The sequence below is a fragment of the Phytophthora parasitica genome (assembly GCF_000247585.1).
Source record: "Phytophthora parasitica INRA-310 unplaced genomic scaffold supercont2.3, whole genome shotgun sequence".
NCBI classification, from domain to species: domain Eukaryota; phylum Oomycota; class Peronosporomycetes; order Peronosporales; family Peronosporaceae; genus Phytophthora; species Phytophthora nicotianae.
In genome coordinates, this window is record NW_008648989.1 from 1,386,132 (window position 1) to 1,412,030 (window position 25,899).

Sequence of the window (25,899 nt, forward strand, 5' to 3'; positions counted from 1 at the left end):
CGTGAAAGCTGCCATGACAAACAGCAGGAGTCTTGTGATCAGACTCTGATCGGGTCACTTTGTCACGATGAATCCCGCTTTTGTAACAACTTCAAACTGCTTATCATAAGCTTCAAGGATGCGAATGCACTACGTGTAACTTAGTAGTGCTGCTAAATGTACAAGCATCGAGAAACCAAAGTATCCATCACCAGAACTATACGCCAACAGAAGCTTGCCCGCCTAACATAGCCACTCACTCAGCGATTGCAGCGGTCCCGTTGGGATGATCGACTGTCCGTCCGAGGTTACTACAATATGAAGCTAGCATGTTCGCGTGCCGGTCGAGTGTATTGAGGACAACAGCAGCTCCGAAGCTATTAGAGACTCACGTCTTCACGCCGCTCCATCAGCCACTAAGGTCTCTATTCGCTCGCTCATTCTGCAATTGGTATCGCGTCCAATAAGTGATACACTTCACTGCCACCTCGCAAGATGCCGTCACCTCGCTTTCTGCACTTGATGCTAGGCGTTGGGCTACTGCTCAGCGTTTTACCATCGTGTTTGCCGAAGATCAAGTAGTTGAAGCTACAGTGGACCCGGATGTGGGCAAGACTGTTGTCGAGATCATCGAGACCCGGGGCTACGAGGTTGAGACGCACAAGGTCACCACCTCGGACGGATATATCCTCACCATGTATCGCCTCCCCAAGACTTACGACGAGAGTCAATCGGGCTCGGACGCCGCTGCCAATAAACCCGCTGTTCAACTGCAGCACGGACTGCTGGATAGTAGCTTCACGTTCGTATCGAACTTCCGGAACCAGAGTCTGGCTTACGTTCTCGCAGACGCGGGCTACGACGTGTGGCTTGGCAACAACCGCGGCACAACATGGTCGAGTGAACACACGACGTTGACCACAGACGATGATGTCTACTGGGCGTTCTCGTGGGAGGACATGGGTCTATACGATTTACCGGCTATGATCAACTATGTTCTAAACACCACGGGGCGTTCTACCTTGAGCTACATAGGTCACTCCGAGGGCACAACTCAAGCTTTCGTTGGGTTCTCAGAGAACCAAGAGGTAGCAAAATCCGTTGACTACTTTGGTGCTCTCGCTCCTGTTGCTTGGACTGGTCATGCGACTGCCGAGCTCTTCGTGGCGTTGGCACAGCTGAAAGTCGATGTCCTCTTCCTTGACCTAGGCTTCACGAGCTTCTTGCCACACACCGAGCTGCTGAAGACCCTACTGTCCGACGTTGTGTGCACCAATCTGGAAGAGTTTTGTGAGTCTGCTATGGACCTCATCGCTGGACCATCGGACAACCTCAACGCCACCCGCATCCCCGTGTACCTCTCGCAAACCCCGGCTGGCACCTCCACCCAAAACATGGCACACTACGCCCAAGGTATCCGTGACAACACCTTCGCTAAATACGACTACGGTTGCAGTTGTCTCGAAGCATTGGGCATCGGTCTCTGCTCGTCGCTCATCTGTAAGAACAAGGCCAAGTACGGCTCCTTCGCTCCGCCAGCGTTCCCCATAGGAAACATGGTCTATCCTCGTACGGGCTTCTACATCGGAGCAACCGACACGTTTGCGACGTCCACGGACATTGAGCAACTCCGCTCAGGACTTCCCAACGGCACCATTGTGTACGAGCAAACTATCGACGCGTTCTCGCATCTGGACTTCACCTGGGCCGTGAACGCCAACGAGCTCGTGTACCAAAATCTACTGGTGCAACTCAGCAAATACGCTGGTGTGGGGTACTAGGGACGACACGAAAGAGGTTGCTACGTTGTTGTGTAGGTGACCAAGCGTTGAGGACAAGGAGCATCGCCCTGCTCCATCTGAGAACCTGCTGTTGATGTTGAAGTGATTCTTTTTTGATTTGCAACCATTCTAAAAATCTAGGGATTCTAAATCTAAGAACTGGCGCAGATATTTGGTATCGCGTGTATTTGTTCCTACTATACGTTTTTTATGATCCTTCAGCCTCTCCTAATGTGAGGCCTCGGGCTAAATGGTTTCTTACTAAATAACAAAGCTGTGGCAGTGGTCTGGTAACTTCCAGCGCTATGCTGGGTACATGAAGACAAGAGATTACGTTGGCAGGGTTACCCTTTACCAGCCAACAGTCATCGAGCCGACATCTTCATCCGAGTCGTCCTCCTGATCCATCAGAGTCAATGCCTCACGGAATACCTCGACAGCCTTGTCGTGCTCGCCCTTGGAGTGCAAAATCTTGCCCAACATTGACAGCGACGCGTAGTTCTTGGGGGTAAGAGCCAATGCACGTCGGATAGCGATCTCTGCGTCGTAAAACTCGCCAGCGCCGTGAAGAGCACGAGCCAGGTTGATCCACACGTCCACATCCTTACGGTTAGCCTCCACGGACTTGCGGAACTCCACGACAGCGCTGGTGTACTCGCCACGGTCGAGGAATACTTGACCCAGGTAGTTGCACGTTTCAGCCACGTTCACTTCCTTGTCCTCAATCAATTCGATGTTCTTTTCGACCTCCACCGTCACCTGTTTGTGTCTGCCTTGCATGAAACTCTTGGTGAAGTCCGGTGCCTTGTTGCTATTGTTGTGGTTCTCGTCGTCTTCATCATCGTCGAACGAGATGCGGTTAATATCAATGATCCGGTTGTTGCGCAGCTCAGCCACGTTGGCGTCCACTGCGTTGCGTTCCTTCTTGGCTTCAGCAGCCAATCGGGTGGCGTCTTCCAGCTTCTTTTCAATACGAGACTTGGCCAACGTCAGCTCCTGCACATGGGACTCCAGTTCACGCACTTGTTCCTGCATATCCTGATACTTCTCGGTTGATTCTACATCTGTCCAAGCACGAGGACGGCCACGCGAGTCGTCCTCGAACGGCAGGTTGGTCGTAAGTGTGGGATCACGACCGTCGTTGTTATCTGTAGAGCTTTTATCACCCAAAGTGACACGACGCGGTGTGTGTGCCGTCTGGAAGTATTTGTCGGCATCTGAGGGACTCTGGAACGCCGAGTCACGGCTGCTTGAAGACGCAGTGGTCATCGAGATTGTGCTGTTGATGGAGCGCAGCGGCGGCCGGCCTGTCTTTCCTGGGAGCGGCGTGGACTCCTGTCGCGTCATGTTGGGCTCCATAGGCGGCAAGCCGCTGTGACGTCCGTGGCCGTACATGTTGACTACAGCTGAGGGCGCGCCATTCTCTCGCAGATCATCGTAGCATAAAATACATACGCGCTGTGGCGTCCTGAGTCCCAAGTGGTGCAGCGGCAGCCGCTTGTTCGAGTGTGTGCTACACACCGACTCGCCGCAAGAGCGACAGTGATGACGCGTCTTGAAGTAGCTAAATTTCAGTTGACAAATGTTGCAGCGTTTGTCCAGTCGCCAACGCGGGGGCAGCGGGACACCGGCCAGTCCGTCGGGTAGACGTAGAGCGGTCACTGCAGTTCTGTTGCTAGCCCATTCGTCGTCCAATGCGGCGCCTCCGCGACCACTTCCCAGTGCTGTTGGCAGACTCCTGAAGCTGCTGACACTGGAGGTATCATCTGCCGGAAGGGGGAAGCCTCCAGGCTGGTTCAAGAAGGCCTGGAATCTCGCGCTCGGGCGGTCGGGCGCTTTACCCGCGGCGCGGAGCTGTTGCTCCATGTCTACGAGGAAACTGACCTTATCATCTGTAAGCTGATAGGCTCTAGCAAGCTCAGCAGGCGTCTCGCCCGTCGGGGTCTCTTCAAACAGACACGCGGCGACATCCGGTGCGGCCTGTACGAGCGCGCGCAGCACCTCGAGCTTCGTGGCGGCCTTGACGGCGATGTGGAGCGGCAGCAAACCGCCCTTGTTCTTGTGGCTTAAAGCAGACGGGGCCACGTCCACAAGCTTCTTGACGACACGTAGCGGCACGTGCGTGTCCGTGCAGGCCCAGTGCAGCGGCATCATGCCAAAGTCGTCCATATCGTCGGCGCGCTCGGGTTGCGCCGTCACGAGGCGGTCCAGCGCGCTCCACTCGCTGGATTCGGCCAGCTCCAGCGCCGTCTTGGCGTCGCTGGGGGCCTTGGGCTTCATTGGCTGTCGTGCGGTCTCGGAGTGTTGCGATTCCTACGAAAAAGTGGCACGAACGTACGGGGTACGAGGTGGTTTTCGTTGTGAGACCGTCACTGGAGTTGCCGCGAGCCTCTCGAGGGAGAGGAGAGTAGGGGGTAGGGTTCCAACAAGGAGTGATTGTCAGCGGCTGCGTCCGTCCCGTCTGCACTGTTTAAAACCGGAACGACTTCTTTTTTTTTAGGGAGAATCTTCGCATTTTTCACGCTTTGCCAATGCCAGTTGGCTCGGTAACTCGGCCGTGACTCCAGCTGCTGGTGCTGTCCCAAGGCGGAAAATCTCGTGAGGCTGGCATTGCAGCGTTCACGTGATGACGAAGTCCGAACTGTTTAGTGAAAAGCAGGTCAAGAACATCTTGAAGCTCTTTGAGAAGTTTTGTTTTTCTCGCCGGTTGGAAAGGGGCACATCAAGTCGGAGATTTGCAAAGCGTGGCTGAGCTCTGACTGACTACATAAATGGCGTGCTGAGAGCGCCGGTGCCGAGATCGCGGATGGGATGGCAAAATGCGAATGGCTTCTTCGAATTGAACGCAAGATGATTAAAAATACTGTGAGATTCGAGCGATCCTAGCACAGTCCGCGGATCTGCCGGTGTGTACGTGCAGCGCAAAGATGCCGCTGGCTCGCGCTCTTTTTTGTCTTTTGCCCAAGCAGCAGCATGGAGCGGCACTACTTCTCATCAAGAAAAAAGATGCCAAAGTGCTTCAACTTGGTTTCCGCGAATGCAAAAAAAAAAAAGATTATGTATCCGTGTGTGATTGCACCGAAAGAAGAAGAGGCAGCTTCTGCCTTATGACGAGCGTACTCGCTGGTGCATTGGCAATAAAGGGAGAAACATTGGAAGGGCGACGAGTATCGCTTGCATGGTGAACCCAGAAGAAATGCCGCCGTGCTTGCTGTTTTCAAAGACAGCGCGGGGTGCGCGGCCTCCACCCACCACGCCACGAGGCACGTCAGCAACAAGCGCGAAGCAGACCGCGGCGTGGTTTTGATCCCACGCCGAGATGAGAGCGATCCAATGGCGCGCACGCCATTTACGATCGCTGGAAGGTCTCCCATGGTTATCAAACAATTCGGCATCGCTTTTAATCGTTACGTATGGCTAGCGTCCACATTCCAGCGTCAACTACAGTACTGTACGCTAGCTGTATATACACCGCGGCGTCGAGCCGAGAACGTTCTTCGAGTGCATTAGCAACGGAATGCTTCCGTAGAAGCCCTGCTGGCCCCATACAGCCACCAGTCCAGCGCTGAGCTCCGACGCCATCGAGATGAGTTCCTCTGGTGGCAAGCTCTGATGGAACCGCCCGCCAGGCTTCCAGCGACGTTCTACTCCATCTCCTTGACCACGACCTTTTGTCGGATGTTGGTGTGAGGTACAGCGCCGTCCTTGGCGTGGGCGCGGCGGTTGGCCATCTTCTTCTCCTCGCGCGCGTTGGCTTCGCGCTTGGCCTCGGCCGCCTTCTTGATGGCCTTGGGCACGTGTCGGTGCCTGCAGTTTGGTTCAACGATTTCGTTTAACAACACAAACACGCCATTCGTTAGTGGGACCAAGTTTCCGATAATTACCCGCCCATCCCCTTTGTCGTGAGCAACAAGCTTCGGCAAAAGGCCAACTGCAACAGGCAACAAACAAGACGTACTTGGAGATTCGACTGATCTCGCGCAGGTGTTGGTAGCGCTCCTTGAGCGACTCATTGTACTCCATCTTGCGGCGCTCCCGTGGGTTAACCTGCAATGGATAATAGAAGAGGGAAGCCGCGCCACGTCAGAAACTTCAAAGCTGCAAAAACATGTCGAGAAGGACCGCGTAACGGTCGAAAAGCAAACGATTTGCTCGTACCTTGGAGAGTTTCTTGGACGCCTCGGCCTTCCAGATGCGGATGTTTGTGTCATCACTGCCGGACAGCACAAAGTTCGCGTCGGCACTGAACTTGACGGAGAAAATCCTGGAGAAATTGCAGAAACAAGGGCATGTGTGAGAATTCATCGCGGCAATTGTCAAGTCAAATGAGAGCGGGCGGTTTGCCACGCTACGCTGGTGCGAAAAACGGCTGGTAGGAGTTGCACCTGCACGACTCACCGCCCGCGACTGGGGAAACCGATGCAAAAAAGCAAAGGAAAACGTACCGCTGCATGCGCTGCGTATGGTAAACTTCGCGGCTTTTAGCCGAGCGTACTTTGAAGATGCGGATCGTCCGGTCATACGAGCCCGATACGAACTCCCGACCTGTTGGAGAGTACGCCACGTCCATTCTGCAGCAGCAAGTGCAAGCACGACACTGGTTAGACACCAAAATCCACTTGACCAGTAGCAACCCTGACTCAAATGACGAAAATGACGCACACTGCCGAGACGTGGTCCTTGTGCACCGTCATCGCGCGGTTCATCTTGCGCATGTCGAAAGTGTATAAGTTGTGGTCTTCGTTAGCCTGGAAAAGAACCACCAAAATGACGCAATTAATTAGCACAATCAGAAAAGCCCGAAGTGGAGCCACTTAGTGCAAATAGGACTTACGACTGTGAAGTTCATGGGCTCCATGGGGTTCCATGCCAGCGCGTTGGACCGCATTTCCATGACAATTTTGCGCATCGAAGACGCCACTCGGATGTCGTACAGCGTGATGTTGCGGTCTGAGCCTGTGGACGCCAATAGAGATGCCTCTGCCGGGTTGAAATGCACCGAGTTGATCGAGTCTGCACCCCACGCGAACTCGTGCGTAGGCGTCGAGCGCGACGGATCCCACACCTGCACCTTGGATCCGCATGTTGCGAACATGTTCTGAGACCAGTGATGGTCAATGCCACTGCAACAACAGAAAGCACAACAAATCACACGCACGTCATAATGTCAATACTTGAGCCATTCGAATCCCTCGCACGGCACGGCACGTACAGGAATGGTTCCTTAGACGTAAAGGTAGCCAGTGCAGTGGGGACGTCTTCATCCTCGTCCTTCACACGCAGCGCCCATTGCTTCACCGTCTTGTCCTCACTGCACGAGTAAAAAGTGTTGCCGTCTGGGGTCACTGCCAGGCCGCGCACGAAGCCGCGGTGGCCGTACACGTTCCAGACGCACTTACGGCGTGGTAGATCCCATACACGCACTTCACCATCGGCGGCGCCACTGACAAACGCCACCAGACTCTTCGGGTTCGTTGCCAATGCCGTTACGCCGTCGCAATGGCCGTCTAGAGCTCCAACGAATGGCTTGGCGAAAAGTCTCTCGAGCTTTGCAGCGTTCAACGCACGGGTGTACTCGCGCGGTCGCTCGAACGGGTGGAGCGCCGGGTCGTAGTTGCGGAAGACCTTAAGCTTGTCGGATTGCACCTCTTGCGTGAAGTCCTTCTCCACGCGGGAGATCGTCTTGACCTTCATCGAAGCAGAGCAGGAAGAGATGTCTTCACTGGATGGCGGTGAATTCACAATGAAGATCGATGATTGGATAAAAATGAAATTTGCTGATAATAATCTTGAATCAGTACTTTACAGTAACGAAACTACAATTTCATCATTACATTTGATGCAGATCTGGTTGCTGAACTGCTGTCTTACAGTTTGAATTTCTCGTTCAACGTGTCTTCGCTGAGTTTCCAGAGCTTGTTGGCGTCTTCCAGTGAGTGGCTTGACTCGGCGCCTGCCTCGAGAGCAGGGTAACCTCGCGCGTGCAGGAATCCATTGGGGCCATAATACTCGCCCCCCTTGACGTTCATCATTGTCGCAGCGTACAGAATGGGGAGAACGCCCATTTGCGGTGTCATGAAGGGAAGCCAAGACACGAGCCACACGATTATCTCGGCCAGCCAGCTTGAGAATGTGCTGCGGTAGTAGCGGTTCCAAATGTCAGTGTGTGCCAAGCCCGGATGAGCCGCCACGGCCACCACGTTCTCCACCTGTGCGGACTGTAGGCGACGCTGCAGTTCATAGGTGAAGAGCAAGTTGGCCATCTTAGTCGTCATGTAGTCGCGAAGACTGCCGCGCGTGTGGCCCAGCGTCGAGAAGTCCAGGAACATCCAGGAGAAGTAGTGCGCGAGGCTGCTGACGTTGACCACACGGGCTTGATCCTTCGACTGACGCAGTAAGTCTAACAATAAGCTCGTCAGGTAGAAGTGCCCCAGGTGATTGATAGCAAAGTGCGCTTCCAGGCCTCCCGGTGTGTAACGTTCGGCAGGCACGGACACGCCGGCATTGTTGATCAACAGGTCAAGGCGGTCGAACTTCTCGTGGAACGCACGCGCGAAGTCGCGCACACTGGCGGGGTCTCCGATATCCACCAGCATGAACTCCACCGAGCCAACATCGTCAGTTGGCAGCTTAGCCAGTTCTTGACGGATCAGTTCCTCGGCGCGTCGTCCCCGTCCTTCGTTACGACACGCGAGAATCACATGCGCTCCACGCACAGCCAACGCCTTGGCCGCTGCAAAGCCGATGCCTGAGTTGGCGCCGGTGACGATCGCGAGCTTGTCCTTCTGGGACGGCATCGTGGAGCCATCCCAGTTTCCCTCGGAGCTGGCAGCAACACCCATGCTTCAAGACTGGAAGTTCGAGTTCCACTTTAGAAATGATTTGCTGGAAGTCTTGTGGTCTCAGACTAGGAACATCAGTCACGATATGTCCTTGTCTTTGTCTTTAGTTGCACGACCTGCTGCGCCGTTAGGGTATCGAAGCAATAGCCCCATTCAAGCTTTGCCGAGTACTGGGTAGCCATGGCCCCTGCCACGAAATGGCCCAGCTCGCATGTCCAGAATTCTGCCACGAAGAAACGTCGTAGCTCGCGTGCCGTGGTCGAAATCGACACCTGCTCTGGCGATGACGATGAGGTCGCCCGCGACTTCGAAGACAGCGAGAGCAACGACTCCAGCGAGTCGACCTGCGATGAAAACTCTGGCAAGACGGAGGCCAAGTGGTGGTGCGCCCGCCCATGGCGAATAGATCCCGTCACCTGGAGAGTCTCCAGCGAAGATGCACCTTAGGAAGGACAACGGGTGCTAACTGATAAGCGCGTGGACAAATACAGGTACCAGCTGAACGTCTTCAAGAGCCCTGCCGTGACTCGACAGTTGGCACCACGGATGGACGTTTATGAGGAGGGGTTGAGACGACTGATGAAGACTCCGCGTGCGATGGCCAAGGAGCAGCGCAAATTGCTGAAGAAGGTGCAGCACGAAATGACCGTGACGATGCACAGCGCAGCGAATAGAACTTTACACCTCAAACCAGAATTGGCGGACGATGCTGACCAATTCTTCTTGAAGCTCTGAGCAGTTAATGACGGCCATGGTTGAAACTTTGCATGTTTGCGTGACTACTTGTCAGTGACAAAGTTGTCACAAGATTTCAAGTCTTGTCATCTCGAGTGTATAAGATCCAATATGCTCGCCAGTGGCAACGACGGCAGCGCGCTTCAAATTAATCGCGTATGCAGATTGCCATTGTAGATGCTGGTGTAAATACTGCACTACTTCCGAAACTCGTGCTCTTCGTCCTGTATTCGTGAGATATGATAAGGTACGCCACCAGTTGCTCTACACGGTGCGATGTTGAAGTCCTCAAGTACATACCGACGTACGATGTGCATGGCTATTGTAGCAAAATACACTTGAGTCCGACGCTAACCCTCGTTTACCAAGCGCCCTTCGCATCCAGCGCCCATCACTGACATTTTTAGTCTTGGTCACCCGATACGTCGAACTTGGCGTCGAGCAGATCTTCACTGAGCGTGTTGTGTCCGAGTAGGTACTAAAGCGATGTTAGTTGCCTCAGGACTTCTCTAGGGATAATTGTAGGAAAGTTGACGAAGGAGATCCCAAGAAAGTGGAGAGAATACTAGGTTTGACAGGACTAGACATAAGCCAAAACAACAACGAATAAACAGTCAGTCTTGAACCTGCCAGTAACTATAAACACATAGCAAATTGAAATTTCAATTCTGCGCTATGGAGAAGCAAGAAGGAGAAAACAGACAACCCACAGTGAGATTCAAGTCGCGTGGAAGATACCGAGGAGTCAAGGAAGTAGTCCCATTCACGGGGGGAAATTGGAAAAGGTGGTTGGAATTTCAGAGGGAAATCAATCGCCTCTACATATTCCTGGAATTGGACCAGACGGATCGATCCGCGCAAGGACTCCATGAGGTCATTACACAATTATTACAGGGAAGAGATTTGGATGTGTTCTCAGACACCGTTGCTCGCGCAGAGGACGATGGAGCAGACTGGTGGAGAGCAATTGTAGTCGCGATGGATGTCTTAACGGGTCGCCATTGTCCTTTGGGAACGAGAGAGATGCTGCATGATGAGATTAAATCACTGAGAAAGACTAGAAGTATGACGGTTGCAGAATATATCGACAAGTTTGAGGATTTGATATCGTTAGAACGATGGATTCTGGATGACGATGGAGCGGCAATGCCGGAATCAGAGCAATGTCGACATTTTAGTGCTGGAATGCCTCGAAATTGGCAAATGCAAGTGATGCCTCAGCAGGCACGCTGGACTAATCGAAAGGATCTACAAGAACGATACCTACAATGTGAACGAGTGGAGCAGCTAACTACGGTAAACGCGCTGCGTAGTGAAAAAGGAAAATTCGTGAAAAAACCAAAGAATAAGAATATGAAGTGGGACAAACACGAGAACAAGAAGAACCTTGGGAAACGTCCTCGGGAGCAAAATGTAGGGTGTGATTACTGTAAGACTCGCAGTAAACCGTGGAAAAATCATAACGAAGATGAGTGTTTTAGGAATCCTGCATCACCTCGCTACAAACCGCATATGAGTACGGACAGGAAAAACACATTCAAGTCAACGAAGCCCTCGATGATGAAAAACAACCCCTCGGCGGCTGCAGCTCAAGTAAAGGATTCGGGCTCTACGGACCATGACCCGATGCAGCTGTGGCACGTGCCAAGTGCCTCCGATGAATATGCGGCCGCGGCGGAGGTAGCAGTAAGCAATAATGAGACTGGAAAGGTGTTGAGAACGAAGGTAACGCTTAAACACCCCTTGAACCAGCAAACTTTCACGGCTATACTGGATACTGGAACGACTAAATCGCTGGTGGCAACTGAAGTGGTGTCTTGGTATAAACCCCAAGGCCCTCCACCATCTTACCGCAACGTAAACAATGAATTGCAAACAGCGAGAGGAACCATCACGCTCCCGTTTATCCTTTCTGAATTTTCTGACAAGCGTGAGTGTTCACAACAGTTTATAATAGTGGATCAATTATTGCATCCTGTAATTCTGGGAACGGATTTCATGCAAGAACAAGGAATTGTGATCGATTATAAGAATGGTACTATTAGCTGGGATGGAGTGGAATTATCAATGGAGACTCGGTCAGAACCTCAGAGACGTGTAGTAGTTGCGATTCAGGGTGCAGAGGATAGAACTATGCGTATTTTGGACGTCACTGGAAAGGAGATTGACTTGAGCAAACTCATACCAAAGGAAAATTTGACTAGTGATCAGAAAGCTCGCCTATGGAATGAAATACAGACTTTTAGAGTGGTATTTCTTGGTGGTCCAGGGAAAATGAAATTGAAACCGTATGAATTACCGATAAAACCCGGAAGTACACCCAAGGCACAGCGACCGTATCCCGTGCCACTGATTTATCGTGAAGCAACTCTAAGGGAGGTGGAAAGATTGGCGAAACTAGGAGTGTTAGAAGCTGATAAAGACTCACCCTGGGCAGCCCCAGCATTCGTGATACAAAAAAAAGATGGATCGATCAGATTTCTCACAGATTTTCGTGGTCTCAATCAGTGTTTACAACGACACTATTATCCGCTGCCCCGAATTCAGGATCTGATGCGAGAATTACGTTAAGGGAAAGGAGAATGTGGTAGCGGATGCGCTATCTAGACTACCCATGCGAACAGCGGCAAGTGCTGCCAGCGAAACAGCCAAAGAAGCTGATAAAAATCCCATTTGTTTTCGCTCTTGCTCGTAGAAATCGCGAAAGCACAGCAGCTAGCAGGTCTCAATGAGGGACCGGCAGCGCAGTGGCGTGCGATTGGCTGCACCAAGGTGCTAGTCAGCAGGGCGAATGGGACAATCATTCTTCCAGGATCACTAGTGGGTAAAGTTTTGCAAACCTACCACCAGTGGCTTGTTCATCCTGGAGAAAAAAAATTATGTTGAACTCTATTCGAAGTGCATTAACATGGCCTAGAATGACTGTGGATATTGCCAATTGGGTTCGAAACTGTGTTGAATGTGCTCGCAGCAAGGCTACTAAGAATAAATATGGTAAATTACCGACAAAAAGGACCGAAATTCGGCCATGGGCAGAAATAGCAGTCGACAGTATTGGACCGTTTGGACCACAGCACTGGCGTGCAATGACTATTATTGATACCAGCACCAGACTTTTAGAAATTGCACCAATGACCGACTGCACTAGTGCAGAAGCAGCACGAATTGTCGATCAATGTTGGCTCAACCGATACCCTCGGCCTGAACGATGTATTTGCGACCAAGGGACAGAATTTCGAGGTGAGTTTCAAGAGTTGCTTGAAAGTTATGGTGTACAACGAGTAAGTACGACAGTAAGAAATCCTCAAGCAAATGGCGTGATTGAACGAGTACATCGATCAATCAATGAAAAGCTGCGAGTCGAGTCAATGGATACTCTTGGTGACTGGGAGAACTGCTTGTCAGCCGTTATGTTCGCACTGCGAGCTCAGCACCATACCATGACTACTCACGCACCAGGGCAAGCTGCGTTTGGACGAGATATGTTATTTGACCTGCCAAAGAAAGTAGATTGGCGACTACAGCAAGGTCGTCAAGATGAACAAGTTCAACAAGCAAACAAAAGAGAAAACGAAGGACGAATTGATTATGACTATAACCCTGACGACCTAGTGATGATCGCGAAACGCGACCAACGAGCCCACAAGTTGCAACCGCTATTTGATGGTCCCTTCCGGGTAATATGTGTACGCAATAATGGTACACTGGTTGTGGACAAGATGAAATATCAAGAAACAGTGAGTCTGCGACGCGTAAAACCCTTCCGACCAACTAACATGGGGGAGAATGTTGTGTCCGAGTAGGTACTAAAGCGATGTTAGTTGCCTCAGGACTTCTCTAGGGATAATTGTAGGAAAGTTGACGAAGGAGATCCCAAGAAAGTGGAGAGAATACTAGGTTTGACAGGACTAGACATAAGCCAAAACAACAACGAATAAACAGTCAGTCTTGAACCTGCCAGTAACTATAAACACATAGCAAGCGACCAGAGCTTATTGGCGTTGTCACGCGAGTGGCTGGCAGGGTGCGACGTATTCAGCGCTGGGTAGCCCCTCAAAGTCATTAACCCGTCGGGTGCGTACATTTCGGCGCCGAGCACGCTATCCACCGTCGCTGCGTACAACGTTGGAAGTGCACCGATCTTCTGAGGCAGGAAGGGCAGCAGCCACACAGCCCACATTGCCAGCCACTGCAGAAATGGCCACCTCGCGAACTTGGTGCGAATATACTTGTTCCAGATCTCCGTGTGGCAAATTCCAGGGTGCACCACCACCGACAAGACATTATCAATACCAGCACGTTGTAGTCGACGCTGCAGCTCGTACGTAAACAGCACGTTGGCCATCTTGGACTCGGCGTAGTCACTCATGCTGTTGCCTGGTGTGTGTCCCATCAAGGCGAAGTCCAACTTGGCAGCATGGTGCAGTCCACTCGAGACGTTCACCACTCTAGCTTGGCTCTTAGTTCGACGTAGCAGATCCCACAACAAGCTCGTCAAGTAGAAGTGCCCGAGATGGTTAATGGCAAAAGTGCATTCCAAGCCTTTGGAATTATGTCGCACCGGCGGACAGGCAACTCCGGCGTTGTTGATGAGCAGATCGAGACGGTCGAACTTGTCTCGAAATGCTCTTGCAAACTCGCGGATGCTGTCGACTTCGGCCAAGTCCAATAGCATGAACTCCACTTCACCGACGTCATCACCGACCTCTTTATGTAGAGTTGTACGGATCGATTCCTCAGCTTGGCGACCTCGGACTTCGCTCCGACAAGCGAGCACCACGTGAGCTCCATGCAACGCCAATGCCTTAGCAGCTTCGAAGCCGATTCCGGAGTTGGCACCTGTCACGATAGCGACCTTGCCCTTCTGCGAGGACATAGTGCTGCCATCCCAGCGATGACTCGAGGATCCGACGCCCATGTCCGAAAAGATTGATGTGGACACTCACCCCACGATTGCTGATACAAACTGCACGGAACGCAATAACAAACTTCTGATCAAGTGTCTTCATATTCAACTCATCTACGCATGTGGCTCGCTTCTGGCTTCCTATCGTTTCCTTGTGGAGACTTAGCACACCAAAGCTTGGGATAGATGCTTCACCTCGGTTCTGTTCAACACGAGCTGCACGGACTGCGAAGAGGTCGAGGAACTGGTCCCGAGCTTCACTCGTCCTAGAAGTACAGGAGGTCGCTCCATCTCCGGTGGTTGCCAGCCGAACACGCTCTCACCGCGAGTGATGGCGTTCGTGACGTCTTGACCCCAACCGTCCTCCTGCATAGCAGCTCCAACGCGTTCACGAAGAGTATTCAGGTCTCTCTGAACACGCGACTGCTGCAGCTTCTCGGCCACGAGTTGAGCGTGTGCAGACGACCCGGTCGAAGAAGCAGCTTGCTTCAGATCCACCAACCGAGGCATCGACAATTGAGCCTTCACCTGTCGCGAGAACGTGGCTACCTCCTTCAATGAATTCGCCAACCGATCCGAAGGCTTTGGTGCCGAATTGCGAGTGTTTAAAATAGCATTCGATCCAAGAAGCTTCTCCAACCGCTCCTTTGCCAGTGTAGAGCGCACTGTATGCAGCTCCGTGTGAAGTTGGTGGAAGGCGCGACGGAATGCGTCGGCGTCTGCTGCACTCATAGCCGACCCCTTTGCACCGGTACCGGTATTCCCACCCTTGACACTGCTACCAGCGTCACTCGTACGCTTCAGCTGCTTACGTAGATCCCGGTTCAGCGAGTTAAGCAACGTCTTCTCCTTGTTGGACTCGTCCAGCGCCACGTCGAATTGTTCTCGCTCCTTGGCAAGCTGCGCCTCCAATTGCGTCTTCTCACTTGTCATCGCAGCTACACTCTCCGTCAACTGCAGCACTTGGCTTTCCAATTTCTGAGCAACGACACGGTGTTGACTGTCGGCGCGTTCAAACTCGCGGATACGTTGATGCAGCGCGTTGCACAGCTCCGTCATCTCCGCTAAATTACTACGCAACGTCGACGCATCCACCAGTTCTTGATGGATAGTCTGCGCTCGAATACGCCACTGTGGACGACCACTGGCTCCGTCAGGGTTCTCACTGCGCGTACGAGGCGCCACAGCGTCGGTGAAGGCTCCACGACACACCAATTTGTACAGCAACGCGACCTTCTCCTTGAATGCCACAGCGTGGTCGTACACGGCCTGCTGCGTGAACCGCACCAGCTCTTCGGTCGGTCTGGAGTGCTCCATAAGACCATCATGAGCGAGATGAGACTGCAACGCAGTTGACAGAGACTGCGCCTCTGCTGCATAACTCTGGATTGAAGCAACCACTTCACCACCGGCAGCCACTAGACCGTCAAGATCGTCGTCTGAAGCAGCCAGATCGATCTCAGCTCGACGGTAAAACAACTGAGCCACATTCAACACGGAGAGCAGCTCTCCCAGACACTTATCCAGCACAGGGATCAGCTCTGAGCGCAAAGCAGTAGTCTGATCGTCATCAGGCATTTCGGAGCTTGCAAGAAAACTCTTCGTAGTCCGTAGGAACGTCACTATCGACGAAATGGAGAACGCCAACTTGGCTACATTTTTTCTCGTGCGCAGCTTGACCACAGCGCACCGAGCACCGAAGCCTTCAGCATTTGAACCCGAAGATACTTGAGCGATTCGACTAGCGTGCCATTCTTCCGATGTCTGCACCAGACGGTCATACAACGACGCAATGTCTCCACCACGTGGACCATTGAGCAGAGCCCCCTCCGAGAAAGCCGAGAGCGCTGAGTCCAATACACTCTCCAGTGCTGATGTCTGAGAAGTGTCGAGTGCTGAGCAGCCCTGCGTAAACTCGTCCTCCGTAGTCAAGTAGCACTCTAACATGAAGAGATCCTCCTTGGTTTGACATGAGACAGCCGCTAACTTGTTGCCCAGGACTAATTGCTCCACACTCACTGCTTGAATCGATACACCTTCGTCCTTCTCGTCTTCTGTCTGTCCACTGGCAATCGGCTGCTGAGCGACAGTATCCAGGTCCTTCTTTAAGTGCTGCACTAAAATATCCGACTTGCCGGCAATGCGTCCCAGAGTCAATCGGACGCGAAGAACCTTCTGATCCGTCTCGGAGAAGATCGAGTTGGGTACCACAGCGCGCAGGAAAGAGTTTTCCAGTCTTGCCTGCTCTGAAATAATCCTCTGTCTAGCAGCCTCAGTCTCGTGTTCGCGTGCAGCAGCGACCAACGCACGCAGCCCCATCGTTTGGTTCAGAGCCAGATGTGCCGTGTCTTTCAGGGATTCCACCGCCCCACTCTCAGCACGAAGTTTCGCCTTCAATTGGGCAATCTCTTCACGGTGACTGTGTGCCAGATCTCGGAAGCGGGCGATCGTGCGCTCCTTGTCTTCGAGAACGGTCTTCTGCTCCAACGCCGCCTGCTTCAATTCCTGTAGCGTTGCACGTTGCGAGTCGATTTCATCACGTAGCTCCGCTTCATACTCAGTATGTTGATGTTCCATCTCCTGGTCCACTTCACGCAACGACTCGAGAGACTGTACAGTAGTCTCCAGCTCTGCCAGTTTCTCGCCTAGATTCAGATTCTTCTCTGTAAGATCTTCCACCATCGACTCGTACGCGTTTGCAACATCCAGCATCTCCTTGAGCTCCTCAGCTTCGATTTCCAGCTTGTTCTTCTTCGTCGTCTACACATACAATGATGTCAATCACTAACTCTAACAACATACAGCTCCACGCGTATGCCACATACCAGTTCTTCCACCTCTTCCCTCAACGACACAAGTTCAGCGTTCTCACGTTGCGCCTGACGCAACTTCTTGCTCAATTCAGCCTTCTCCTCCGACGCACGTTCATGTAGCATCTTCACTGCAGCTCGGAGCTTGTTGTTCTCCTCTGCCAAGTCTCCTCCACTTGGAGACCCTTCCGGATAGTCCGGCCCTGTAGTCGCTGACAGTGCCATCGCAGCCTTAAGCTTCTCCACTTCTTGTTGAAGTTCCTCTGCATGCTCCTCCGCGATCTCCTTGTCCATCTCAACTGTCTCCTTCTCTAACGTCATCATCTCGATCATATCCTGGAGCTCAGCGACCTGTTTCTCCAAAGCCTCCACTTTACGAGCACCAGAGCTCGACTTGGCCACAGCCATCGCCACTTCCTCCGCCTTCTTCTGCTCAGCAGCCGTGAACGCTGCAATGCGCGTCTTCTGCTGTGCTACTTCTGCCTCTAGAGCTTTAATCTCCGAGGCCTGCGTAGCGTTCTCAAGCCGCAGTTCATCCAGCTGCTCCTCGTGTTCGCCTTGAAGCTCAGTGATGTGGTCTTCCAGCTCTGCTCGTACCGAGCGCACATGCTCCTCTGCTTCTTCTTTAATGATCTCAATCTGCTGCGCCAGCTCTTCCTGTGGGGACAAGCCTGGCTGCTCCTCATCCACGTCCATCTTCTCGTCTTCAGCAACATCTACTTGCTCCTGCTCCTGCCCCTGCTCCATCTCCTCAGTCTTCTCGGCCTGCTCCTGTCCCTGTTGCTCCAGCAGTTTGATCTTCTCGCTATTAGCAGTCGCTGCCTCCTTCATGACAGCTACACTCTGTCTAAGCTGCTCTACATGTCGGTTCTTCTGCTCCAGTTCCTCCTCCAGCTTGGAGATCCTCGATCTAGCCTCTGTCAACTGGTCGTCCGAACTACCCGATGTAGCGCCGCCCACAGACGGCCGTCTGTCCAGCGAGAGCCTCGGTCTGGGTGCTGAGGCTGTAGGAATGCTAGATCTGCTGCTCGGTGTGATCATCGACGCCCGCGCTTTGGGCGCCGAGAGTCTGGAACTCGCTGAGCTGCTAGACGCCGAACTGAGCGGCGCTGCGGATGATGACGACGTTCCGATGCCTGATGAGCGACCGCTACCCACGCCTGAGAGACGCCGACTCAATGGCACCTTCGCAGTAGAAGACGCAGACGACAAGACCGCCCGAACCATCGACTTCTTGACGAAAAGTCCATGGTTGGGCGCGCATGTGAAGTAGACACGGCCGTTGAGCTCGCCATTGTTCTTGCCCTCGGGACGCTCCAGCTCAATGCCAACCCACTCACCGCTGGCGAAGTCCGTCTCGCCGACGAAGCGCACGACGCCAGTCTTGCCGGCGCCGAACGCCACGCGGGCGCCTATCTCGAGATCCATCAGGCCCCGCCCGATTCGGGAGGATACAACTGATGGAACTTTTGTGTTGGAAACATCGAGGAATCAGAGATGGACTCAGATATTTTGTAGGATCAGAGATCCTACACTATCCTACAAAACGATTTGGTGTGAGCAGTATAACATTTGGTGTGTGGATGACACCAGTTTGGTTGATTCCATCCCGTTAAAGAACATGTTTGACAGTTGAAGAGCATTTTGCTATTTAAATATAGGAAAACTCAGATACAGTCTGATTCGGCTGATTCCTAATGTTTTGTATGGAATCAGCCGAATCAGACCGGATCTGAGTTTTCCTACATTTCAATCGCGAATAAAATGCTCCTTACTTGAAAAGCAGATATAAGAGCACAATTATAATAGTAATGTCAACGTAAATAGTAGAAGAAACAAGAAAACCCCCTAACTTTTTGAGCGAATGTACATTCGCGATCTTAGAGTGTAAGTACATTTTACTTTCGCCTTGAACGTTTCGACTGGGCTGCTGGTGGTAGCCAATCCAATGGGTGTTCTAAAGCATTGCCACTTGAGAAACTTGCCGAAAAGCCATTGCTTATGGAAGTACTTGCCGAACTCTTTTATATCTGGATCGGCAAGCCATTGCCACAGTATAGTTGTTTTCTTCGAATGGAACTGTGACGCTGTTTTAGCGTAGTACATATCAAAGATAGCGGCTACCACGAGGCTTCGTTTGCCAGGATGGATGGAACTGCTGCGTTCGTGAACTTTAGCGACCACGTGGTAAAAACACACCAGAATCTCGGGGTTACAGCCTTCGAAAAATCTGTCCATGGCATTATACTGAGCCCCATCAGCATCTCCCATTATGTAGCATACGACCTAATGTTTTTTTTTTTACATTACACGAGCGTAGATCGCACGCAATGACATCAATGCAGACATATAGTTAAATTCTTCTTGTTGGGACGAAACAAATACGGCTACCAAATGGAACGAACGGGCATGGTCAGAAATTCCACAGACAAAGGTTGGATAATCGACCTGGTTGAGCTTGCACGTAGCGTCAAAATAAAAATAAAACTTTTTGGGTCTCGGTCCATTCGCTTCAGCAAACTTTTTGTTGTAAATACCACCAAAAAGGCATCATTGTCCGTGTCTTCGCCTACTGATATCTGTCCTGCCTTTTCCAAATTGCATGCAAACGAAAATGCATCAATTTCATCCACTTCGTTGCTGCAAGTCTTGTCTTTCACAGTTTGGGCAATCACATCCAAATCATCGGTATTGTTCAGCTCTGTCTTTCAAAAGCGAGTCACAGCGTTTTGAACCTTGTTCTGGGGCGTTGACGGACAATGCGCTCCGCATGCGGCTTCATATCATCAGTGGCCAGCTCGCTCGCTTGCTTTTTTGCTCTGAAGTCAGCTTGCTAGAAGGCAGGTCCATGCCTTGAACTTTGCGAGAACCAATTTCATATATATTCGCCACACTGCTTTCCAAGCACGTTAACACCTTGCACCGCCATTGACACTTCATTGTAGCCATGCATGCGGCCGAACAAACGCGCGAGCCGCACGAGAGAATTTAGTTTCGCATTTGTTGCAGATTAGGAGCTCTACAAACCGTGCAGGTAGCCAGGTTGCTCACGGTAATGGTATGGACGAGTACCATGAGTGAAGGAGTGGTGGTTGACCATTGTTGTCACTGACTGATGGAGAAAGAGAGTTCTGCTGCGAGTAATACGAGTGTGCTAGTAAGTGCTACTTGTCGTCTGTTTGACACCAGCTTGGTGCTGCAATGGCAGATGGGACTCCGCTTCGTCAGCTCGACACAAGACTGCAAGATGATTTGTCTGAAGTTTCGCAAATTCCTGGCGGCAACTTGCTTGCTTGTCAAAGCGCTCGATATAAATTGCTGGGCTTGACCTGTGAATGCTTTCTCGTCCTCGCTGTCTTATCCTTCACAGTGAGACTCATTTGGTCCGCCCAAGCTAAATAAAACCGGCTCTGCGAGCCAGTAATATCCCACTGTTCAGATTTCTGGCCAATCCGATCATTCGGTGAGCGCCGCAGAGACTGTGCCGTTCAAACCAAAAAGCGCGCCATTCCAGCCACCGACTCATTTGTCTCCAGCGTAGCACGCGGATCCCTCATCGCCTTGTCGTGAACCGCGTCGGAAGTTCTTCAAGCGCAGTTTTCTCCGTCGCCATTCAGAGTTCGCAGCCCCACAGAGATAACTAGCACTCGAAAGTACAGTTAAGTGTCGAGGCACCAGCATGACAGTGCGCAGCATCGTAGAGATGTTCGAGAGCATGGCAGCTTCCACAGGTGCGGATGCGCCCAACCACCAACATGAGTCCCCGGAGCGCGGCAACGTCCACGGTCTGGTGACGTACTACGACGCCCTGGCAGTGGTTGAGGAGACCCCGATTATCCAACCAACCAAGGTTGTGCGAATCGTGCCGGCCCAGCCTGCCATGAGCGAAGCTGAGCCGCAGCTAAAGGACGTTGGGCACAAGGGACAGGAGGAACAAGCTCAAAGTGAGCAGGAACAGGATGAGCCGGAGCAGGCTGAAGAGGAACTGCAGGAGGAAATGGTGTATGAGCAGAAGCAGGAGGCTAGTCAGCCTAGTAACCAGGACACGAGCGAGGTGCCAGCAGCGCCGAAGTCGTCACCACCTAGACTAGTGCGGGATTGCTCTCTCCTCGTGAGCAAGCTCCCACAGCCGAAATCTCGCGAGTTTCATCTCGCTGCCTGCTCGGTGCGCAAGCCCACGTTGTTAGGTGCACAGCGGAGCTTCACATCTACTACCAGTTCAAATGCTATTAGTCAGCCGATCTGCGTGCCCCCACCGACTCCGATCTCCTCACGTGTGCGCTCGCCATGCACGAGCTATGCCGCTTTCGTGAATAGAATCGAGAATTCAACATCTCGGTTGCTGGATTTCGAGAAGGACGAGCGGTGGCTAGGTCAGGTTGAGACCATGAAGGGCCGTGTGGAGGAGCTCAAACGGAGGAACCAGATTGCTCTCGCAAAGGAGGTGGCCAGCACCCCTCGCAAGAGCAGGAGTATGAGCGAGTGCAGTGGCGTGTCAACGGCTTCCACCGCGTCAATGTCGTCTATGGATACGCCGGAGATCAGTTGCCAGTAAGAGCCTCGCTTCCGTCGAGCACACCTAACTTATTATCTAATGTTAAGCTGCGCAATCAAATGTTGCTCCTCACTCCAGTGTCTTGCATTTTCAAAATTCAAATGGCGCGAGCAATTAATTGAAAATACGTTCACTGAAATCGTAGTAAACTACACGTCGGTTTATGTAAATAATTGCATTTTGACTTTTTAAAAAAATAAAAACTTGCAACTATTTATTTTAAAATCAAAACAAAAAACTTTCAATAAATACAATAATTGCAGATTCGTCACCTATCCCCGGGAGAAGCCGGTCCCATACAAACGCCCAGTTAAAATACCTCTGAAGGTATCGCAGAGCTTGCGGTAAAGCTCACCAGCCTCCAAGAGTCTTGCCCAAGACAGCGCGCGTGTGTGCGTACACACTGAGAGAAAGCATTCGCAGGATGACCACCGAAGTCAACGCCTCCGTTCTGGGAGGCACTGTGCTCAACGCTGGACCCCTGGGCACCGAGTACGTCCCTGACCGACGAGCTCGAAGCGCGAGATTATACTCTTCTCTAACCTTTACTTGATTATTTCTTAAATGCAGCACGACGTACGGAAAGCTGCCACCGCTGAACCCTGATGACTTGAAGCTTCCGCCTCCGCCTCCATCGGCTGCCGACAAGGTGACCCACACTGCCGACGCCATCTCTATCAGCGAAGTGTGGGCGGAGATCAAGGCCAAGACCCGGGAAATGTGCGTCTGTAGCCCGTGATACGATTTACTTACGCCGTTCTGACACTTTTATTGGTGCAGCATCCTAGGCTCGTCGGTGACTGGCGTGTTGTCGGCCATGCGTATCGTTAATCTGGTGATGGCTGGCTGCATGATCGGACTGGCGGTTGGACAGATCATCCAGTCAGACTCGGCCTTCTCCGTCATGGCAGACGCACTCTCAGTCATCTACACCATGTACGACTTAGTAGTTGAATTATGCTTTAGTGGTGATGATAGCTGACCTTATTGGTGTTGGCCGCAGCTTCTTCGCATTGATTTTGGTGGGGTACGAGTTGCGCACGGCCTACATCGACAAGCTGCTGCGTGGCAGCTTCGGCTTCATGTACAGCCCATGGGGTCGATGCCTCTTCCTGAGCATGTACGTTATTAATGCTTTTGATTGACGGGGAGTATCTATACTGATGGCGTGGGTTAACGCAGGATTTCCATCTTCCCGTTCGGCATGTGTGGCGTCTACGGCATTCTCGTGTCACTCGCGGGCTTCTCCAATGCCTACTTCAACTACTTTGTCATCATGAAGCACCCGTCATTCACGCGAGGCGTCCCGGAGTACACCCCACCCGAGGAGACTCCGGCTGCCAAGTCCCAGACGATCACGGAGGAGGACACCACTGTCTAAGGAGTTTCTTCTCAGCTTACGATCAAGCGGTCAATAGCAGACGTCAACTCAGCGAAAATTAAACCAAGTGACGTATGCATTACCGCTCGTTGCTTGCAGATTTTAGTCGCATGAGTTGCATTTATCGATCTTCATAATTTACTGGAGCGTTTAACGTGCCTGTTTGCGTTGTATTGCATATTCCAGACATTCAAATCCTTATTGTGTCAATTTCATTGGCAACGACAGGAGTATTAATACGCGCAAACTGACAATCAGCCTCTCGTTGAAAATGGCCGCCGAGAAGGAGCTGTGCGAGCGTGTGTGCAAGAAGCAGGCGTGCGCCATTCAGTTCTGTCTGCAGCGTCACAATTACCAGGAGAACAAGTGCGCGGAGGTTATCAAGCGGTATTACGACTGTTGCAACGCTGCCAAGGAAGCAGAGCAGAAGAATTGAACGACCTCCAATCAAACATTGCTACTGGAATTGACAATCACAACATAGTGGTGCACAACACTTTGGACCCGCAAATATCTACTCGCTCTTGAGTTTTTGGTCAGCAGATCTGACTGTGCAGCGGGAAAGCACTTTTCGTCGCACTTGACCGAGTGTCCAGAGCACGTGGGAGCTACTAAGCATCAGCACGCTGTCCAGAAATAAAAGTCAGTGCTATTGATGCTCACAGGAGCAACTGGTGGCGTACCTTGTCATTTCCCACGAATACAGAACGAGCGCAGAGAGCACAAGTTGCGTGAGCAGAAGCAGTATTTGCACCAACGTCAACAATGCAAGCTGCACGCGGGGCTCCTTGAATATCGACCGATTAGTTTGAAGCGCACTGCTGTCGTTGCCACTGGTGATGGTCTTCATGGAGCTTATATGAGACTTGCTCTTAGACTTCTTTTTCTGAGAACAACAAAATAACGTTAGGTTGAAATTTCACTTAAAAATGAGCTGTTGATAAACCTTTGAAGCTCCCACTGAAAGCTGATCTGGTTCGAAGCGATCAATATCTTGCCATACACTCTCAAGTAACTTCGCCCCACGTTGCTGTGTCTTCATAAAGGCGCCGTTTATATCGCCAAAGCAATGGAGAACGACATACTTCGCCGTGAGCAGCACTATCACGTGCACGAAAGCTGTTGCCGCTGTGAGTGCGAAGGCCATCTCATCGTATATCCACTCCTTCTTCTGCTCATTACAACAAGTCCAAATGGTCAGATTTATCGACTTGCCGAGGTCTTCCAGAACGAGTTCCTTACATAATTGAGAGAAATCGAAATGCCTGTGACTAAGTAGGTGACTTCCATAGCTGACAAGAGTATTTGTCGAATCGTAAGTCGGCCTATTGCTCCTCTAATTAGATATATCGATACAATATCAAGCAGAAATCTGCAACCATCATCATACAACAAGTTCCGTCAGCTACTTTGACTTCACTACCGTCGCTGTTGACAAACGTACACCGCCGCGAAAGCCACGATATGGAGGGTATCCGATGGGATCTCATTTCGATAATACAAAGCTCCAAGTCCGCTCATACCCAAAACAAGGATCAAAATTCTCAAGCCAATTTCTCGACCACTGCCGACTCGAAGAGGGGCAGGAGGCAGAAACAACTCCACGAAGCTTTTCCTCGTCATCCAGACGACAGTTCCAGCCAACAACGCAAATTGTGTAGTTGGCACGCTCTGGGGTACAGCAGAAAGAATGAATTGCGGTTACAGTTACCTTGTAAGCTATAACTGGAGTGAATACCTGGACAACCATGAGTGCATTCTGCACGACGAGCACCACAAGACTATGCAGCAGGAGTGTGCGCTCCAACCTTGCCGGGATTCCGACTACCTCGCCACTCAATCGGTCGTAATAGGCCCCCAAAGTCTCCAGGGACTTCTTGATAGCCTCATGATCGATTGGTTTCTCCCGGTTCGTTGTGGCAGACGCTCGTTGCGTCGACGCTACATGACGCCGCTTCTTGGCCATCTTGGGAAAAATGGATCTGAATTTTCAGCTTGTCACGCTTTTTGACAATGCTTGTCACCCAAAGTACGTGTTCTTTTCCAGCCACATTATTGGTCAAAACTACATCAATGTGTCCTTCGATTGGCTCAAAATGTGCGATGAGCTCCCATTTCACAATCGTCATCAAAGCCACCAGAATGCTGCGCCACGTCGCTCTCTCTTCGCTGCGTTGCGCGTCCCGCCGCGCCTCCACGCTTAGTGTTAAGGCTCTGTCAGCTCTGCCATCTCTGTGCAGATCTAATGGTGCAGTTTTAGCATCGCGTAACAGCCCCCTGCAGACCATGCACTTCTCCACAGACGCTCCAGCGCCTCCACAGATGACGGAGAACGAGTTCATGGAGCTGGCGGACGAGACGCTGCATGATATTCAGAGCTGGCTGGACGGCATTGAAGAGATGCTCGAAGAGTCCGACATCATGTTTTCGGTACGTCGAAACCCACCGCAGCACTTTGACCAACATACTGACTCTAATGGTCACAACAACAGCAAGGTGTCTTGAAAATTGACTTGGGCGAGCACGGCACGTGGGTGATCAACCGCCAGGTGCCTAACCGACAGATCTGGTGGTCCTCTCCGGTCAGGTACGATAGCCATAGGGGTGGTTTCTACGTTTGAGACTGATACTCATTGCATTTTCTGGTGGTGCAGTGGTCCTCGTCGCTATGAGTATGACGCTGAAAGTGGCCACTGGGTGAACACGCGAGACAGAGGCGAGTTGATGGAACTGCTGCGCACTGAGATCCTGGACAAAACAGGCATTGAGATCTACACCTGAGCTGAAGATATGGAGGATGCCAGATCTGTAGCAACTTGAAAAAAATGAAGTACAACCCAGCACAACAGGAGCTGCAGTCTTTTGTTACATCTGCTCGCTTTATCCGTTTTGATGTGGACTTGGCTGCAT

General features: G+C 51.7%; 12 protein-coding genes across 14 annotated transcripts; 6 read left to right on the forward strand and 6 right to left on the reverse strand.

Annotated features, from left to right (window-relative positions):
- Window positions 1–308: 308 nt before the first annotated feature.
- Window positions 309–1,760, forward strand: PPTG_01594 (hypothetical protein; the record flags this gene model as incomplete). The annotated part of the gene is made up of 2 exons (XM_008894962.1): window positions 309–430; window positions 509–1,760. The coding sequence occupies 2 exons, from the start codon at window positions 309–311 to the stop codon at window positions 1,758–1,760; spliced, it is 1,374 nt and encodes a 457-aa protein (XP_008893210.1).
- Window positions 1,761–1,848: 88 nt separating this feature from the next.
- PPTG_01595 (hypothetical protein) lies at window positions 1,849–4,674 on the reverse strand. The gene has a single exon (XM_008894963.1). It carries the CDS (start codon window positions 4,038–4,040, stop codon window positions 2,112–2,114), a length of 1,929 nt encoding a protein of 642 aa, XP_008893211.1. The 5' UTR covers window positions 4,041–4,674; the 3' UTR covers window positions 1,849–2,111.
- A 730-nt stretch (window positions 4,675–5,404) lies between these two features.
- PPTG_01596 (hypothetical protein) lies at window positions 5,405–7,454 on the reverse strand (the record flags this gene model as incomplete). Its single annotated transcript, XM_008894964.1, has 7 exons — window positions 5,405–5,567; window positions 5,719–5,807; window positions 5,919–6,024; window positions 6,206–6,331; window positions 6,423–6,508; window positions 6,595–6,883; window positions 6,973–7,454. 7 exons carry the CDS (start codon window positions 7,452–7,454, stop codon window positions 5,405–5,407), a joined length of 1,341 nt encoding a protein of 446 aa, XP_008893212.1.
- A 173-nt stretch (window positions 7,455–7,627) lies between these two features.
- On the reverse strand, window positions 7,628–8,602 carry PPTG_01597 (hypothetical protein; the record flags this gene model as incomplete). The annotated part of the gene is made up of 1 exon (XM_008894965.1): window positions 7,628–8,602. The coding sequence occupies one exon, from the start codon at window positions 8,600–8,602 to the stop codon at window positions 7,628–7,630; it is 975 nt and encodes a 324-aa protein (XP_008893213.1).
- A 180-nt stretch (window positions 8,603–8,782) lies between these two features.
- Window positions 8,783–9,337, forward strand: PPTG_01598 (hypothetical protein; the record flags this gene model as incomplete). The annotated part of the gene is made up of 2 exons (XM_008894966.1): window positions 8,783–8,985; window positions 9,094–9,337. The coding sequence occupies 2 exons, from the start codon at window positions 8,783–8,785 to the stop codon at window positions 9,335–9,337; spliced, it is 447 nt and encodes a 148-aa protein (XP_008893214.1).
- Window positions 9,338–13,163: 3,826 nt separating this feature from the next.
- PPTG_01599 (hypothetical protein) lies at window positions 13,164–14,257 on the reverse strand (the record flags this gene model as incomplete). Its single annotated transcript, XM_008894967.1, has 2 exons — window positions 13,164–13,245; window positions 13,312–14,257. Coding segments are annotated over 2 exons (1,028 nt in total), but the record flags the coding sequence as incomplete, so codon positions are not given.
- A 66-nt stretch (window positions 14,258–14,323) lies between these two features.
- Window positions 14,324–18,548, reverse strand: PPTG_01600 (hypothetical protein). Its single transcript, XM_008894968.1, has 2 exons — window positions 17,069–18,548; window positions 14,324–17,003 (listed from the first exon to the last, which is right to left on the reverse strand). Exons 1-2 carry the CDS (start codon window positions 18,479–18,481, stop codon window positions 14,406–14,408), a joined length of 4,011 nt encoding a protein of 1,336 aa, XP_008893216.1. The 5' UTR covers window positions 18,482–18,548; the 3' UTR covers window positions 14,324–14,405.
- A 1,941-nt stretch (window positions 18,549–20,489) lies between these two features.
- On the forward strand, window positions 20,490–21,708 carry PPTG_01601 (hypothetical protein). The gene has a single exon (XM_008894969.1). It carries the CDS (start codon window positions 20,733–20,735, stop codon window positions 21,606–21,608), a length of 876 nt encoding a protein of 291 aa, XP_008893217.1. The 5' UTR covers window positions 20,490–20,732; the 3' UTR covers window positions 21,609–21,708.
- Window positions 21,709–22,032: 324 nt separating this feature from the next.
- Window positions 22,033–22,989, forward strand: PPTG_01602 (hypothetical protein; the record flags this gene model as incomplete). Its single annotated transcript, XM_008894970.1, has 5 exons — window positions 22,033–22,100; window positions 22,179–22,328; window positions 22,389–22,544; window positions 22,612–22,728; window positions 22,791–22,989. 5 exons carry the CDS (start codon window positions 22,033–22,035, stop codon window positions 22,987–22,989), a joined length of 690 nt encoding a protein of 229 aa, XP_008893218.1.
- Window positions 22,990–23,260: 271 nt separating this feature from the next.
- Window positions 23,261–23,425, forward strand: PPTG_21080 (hypothetical protein; the record flags this gene model as incomplete). The annotated part of the gene is made up of 1 exon (XM_008895533.1): window positions 23,261–23,425. One exon carries the CDS (start codon window positions 23,261–23,263, stop codon window positions 23,423–23,425), a length of 165 nt encoding a protein of 54 aa, XP_008893781.1.
- A 78-nt stretch (window positions 23,426–23,503) lies between these two features.
- Window positions 23,504–24,955, reverse strand: PPTG_01603 (hypothetical protein; the record flags this gene model as incomplete). Its single annotated transcript, XM_008894971.1, has 6 exons — window positions 23,504–23,615; window positions 23,673–23,875; window positions 23,936–24,160; window positions 24,232–24,361; window positions 24,434–24,660; window positions 24,728–24,955. 6 exons carry the CDS (start codon window positions 24,953–24,955, stop codon window positions 23,504–23,506), a joined length of 1,125 nt encoding a protein of 374 aa, XP_008893219.1.
- Window positions 24,956–25,096: 141 nt separating this feature from the next.
- On the forward strand, window positions 25,097–25,879 carry PPTG_01604 (hypothetical protein). 3 transcript variants are annotated; one of them, XM_008894972.1, is made up of 3 exons: window positions 25,097–25,419; window positions 25,482–25,576; window positions 25,644–25,879. In XM_008894972.1, the coding sequence occupies exons 1-3, from the start codon at window positions 25,132–25,134 to the stop codon at window positions 25,768–25,770; spliced, it is 510 nt and encodes a 169-aa protein (XP_008893220.1). In that variant the 5' UTR covers window positions 25,097–25,131; the 3' UTR covers window positions 25,771–25,879. The 3 variants fall into 3 exon arrangements, with proteins under 3 accessions (XP_008893220.1, XP_008893222.1, XP_008893221.1); XM_008894974.1 differs by having other exon boundaries at window positions 25,097–25,576; XM_008894973.1 differs by having other exon boundaries at window positions 25,482–25,879.
- The last annotated feature ends 20 nt before the right edge of the window (window positions 25,880–25,899 follow it).

Excerpts from the sequence above, each read along its gene's own strand:
- PPTG_01601 (XM_008894969.1), top strand. The coding sequence starts at position 20,733 with ATGACAGTGCGCAGCATCGTAGAGATGTTCGAGAGCATGGCAGCTTCC.
- PPTG_01600 (XM_008894968.1), bottom strand. The coding sequence starts at position 18,481 with ATGGATCTCGAGATAGGCGCCCGCGTGGCGTTCGGCGCCGGCAAGACT. Across the intron at positions 17,004-17,068 it reads GGGAAGAGGTGGAAGAACTG|ACGACGAAGAAGAACAAGCT; the intron begins GTATGTGGCATA and ends TTGTATGTGTAG.
- PPTG_01604 (XM_008894972.1), top strand. The coding sequence starts at position 25,132 with ATGCTGCGCCACGTCGCTCTCTCTTCGCTGCGTTGCGCGTCCCGCCGC. Across the intron at positions 25,420-25,481 it reads AGTCCGACATCATGTTTTCG|CAAGGTGTCTTGAAAATTGA; the intron begins GTACGTCGAAAC and ends TCACAACAACAG. Across the intron at positions 25,577-25,643 it reads TGGTGGTCCTCTCCGGTCAG|TGGTCCTCGTCGCTATGAGT; the intron begins GTACGATAGCCA and ends CTGGTGGTGCAG.
- PPTG_01595 (XM_008894963.1), bottom strand. The coding sequence starts at position 4,040 with ATGAAGCCCAAGGCCCCCAGCGACGCCAAGACGGCGCTGGAGCTGGCC.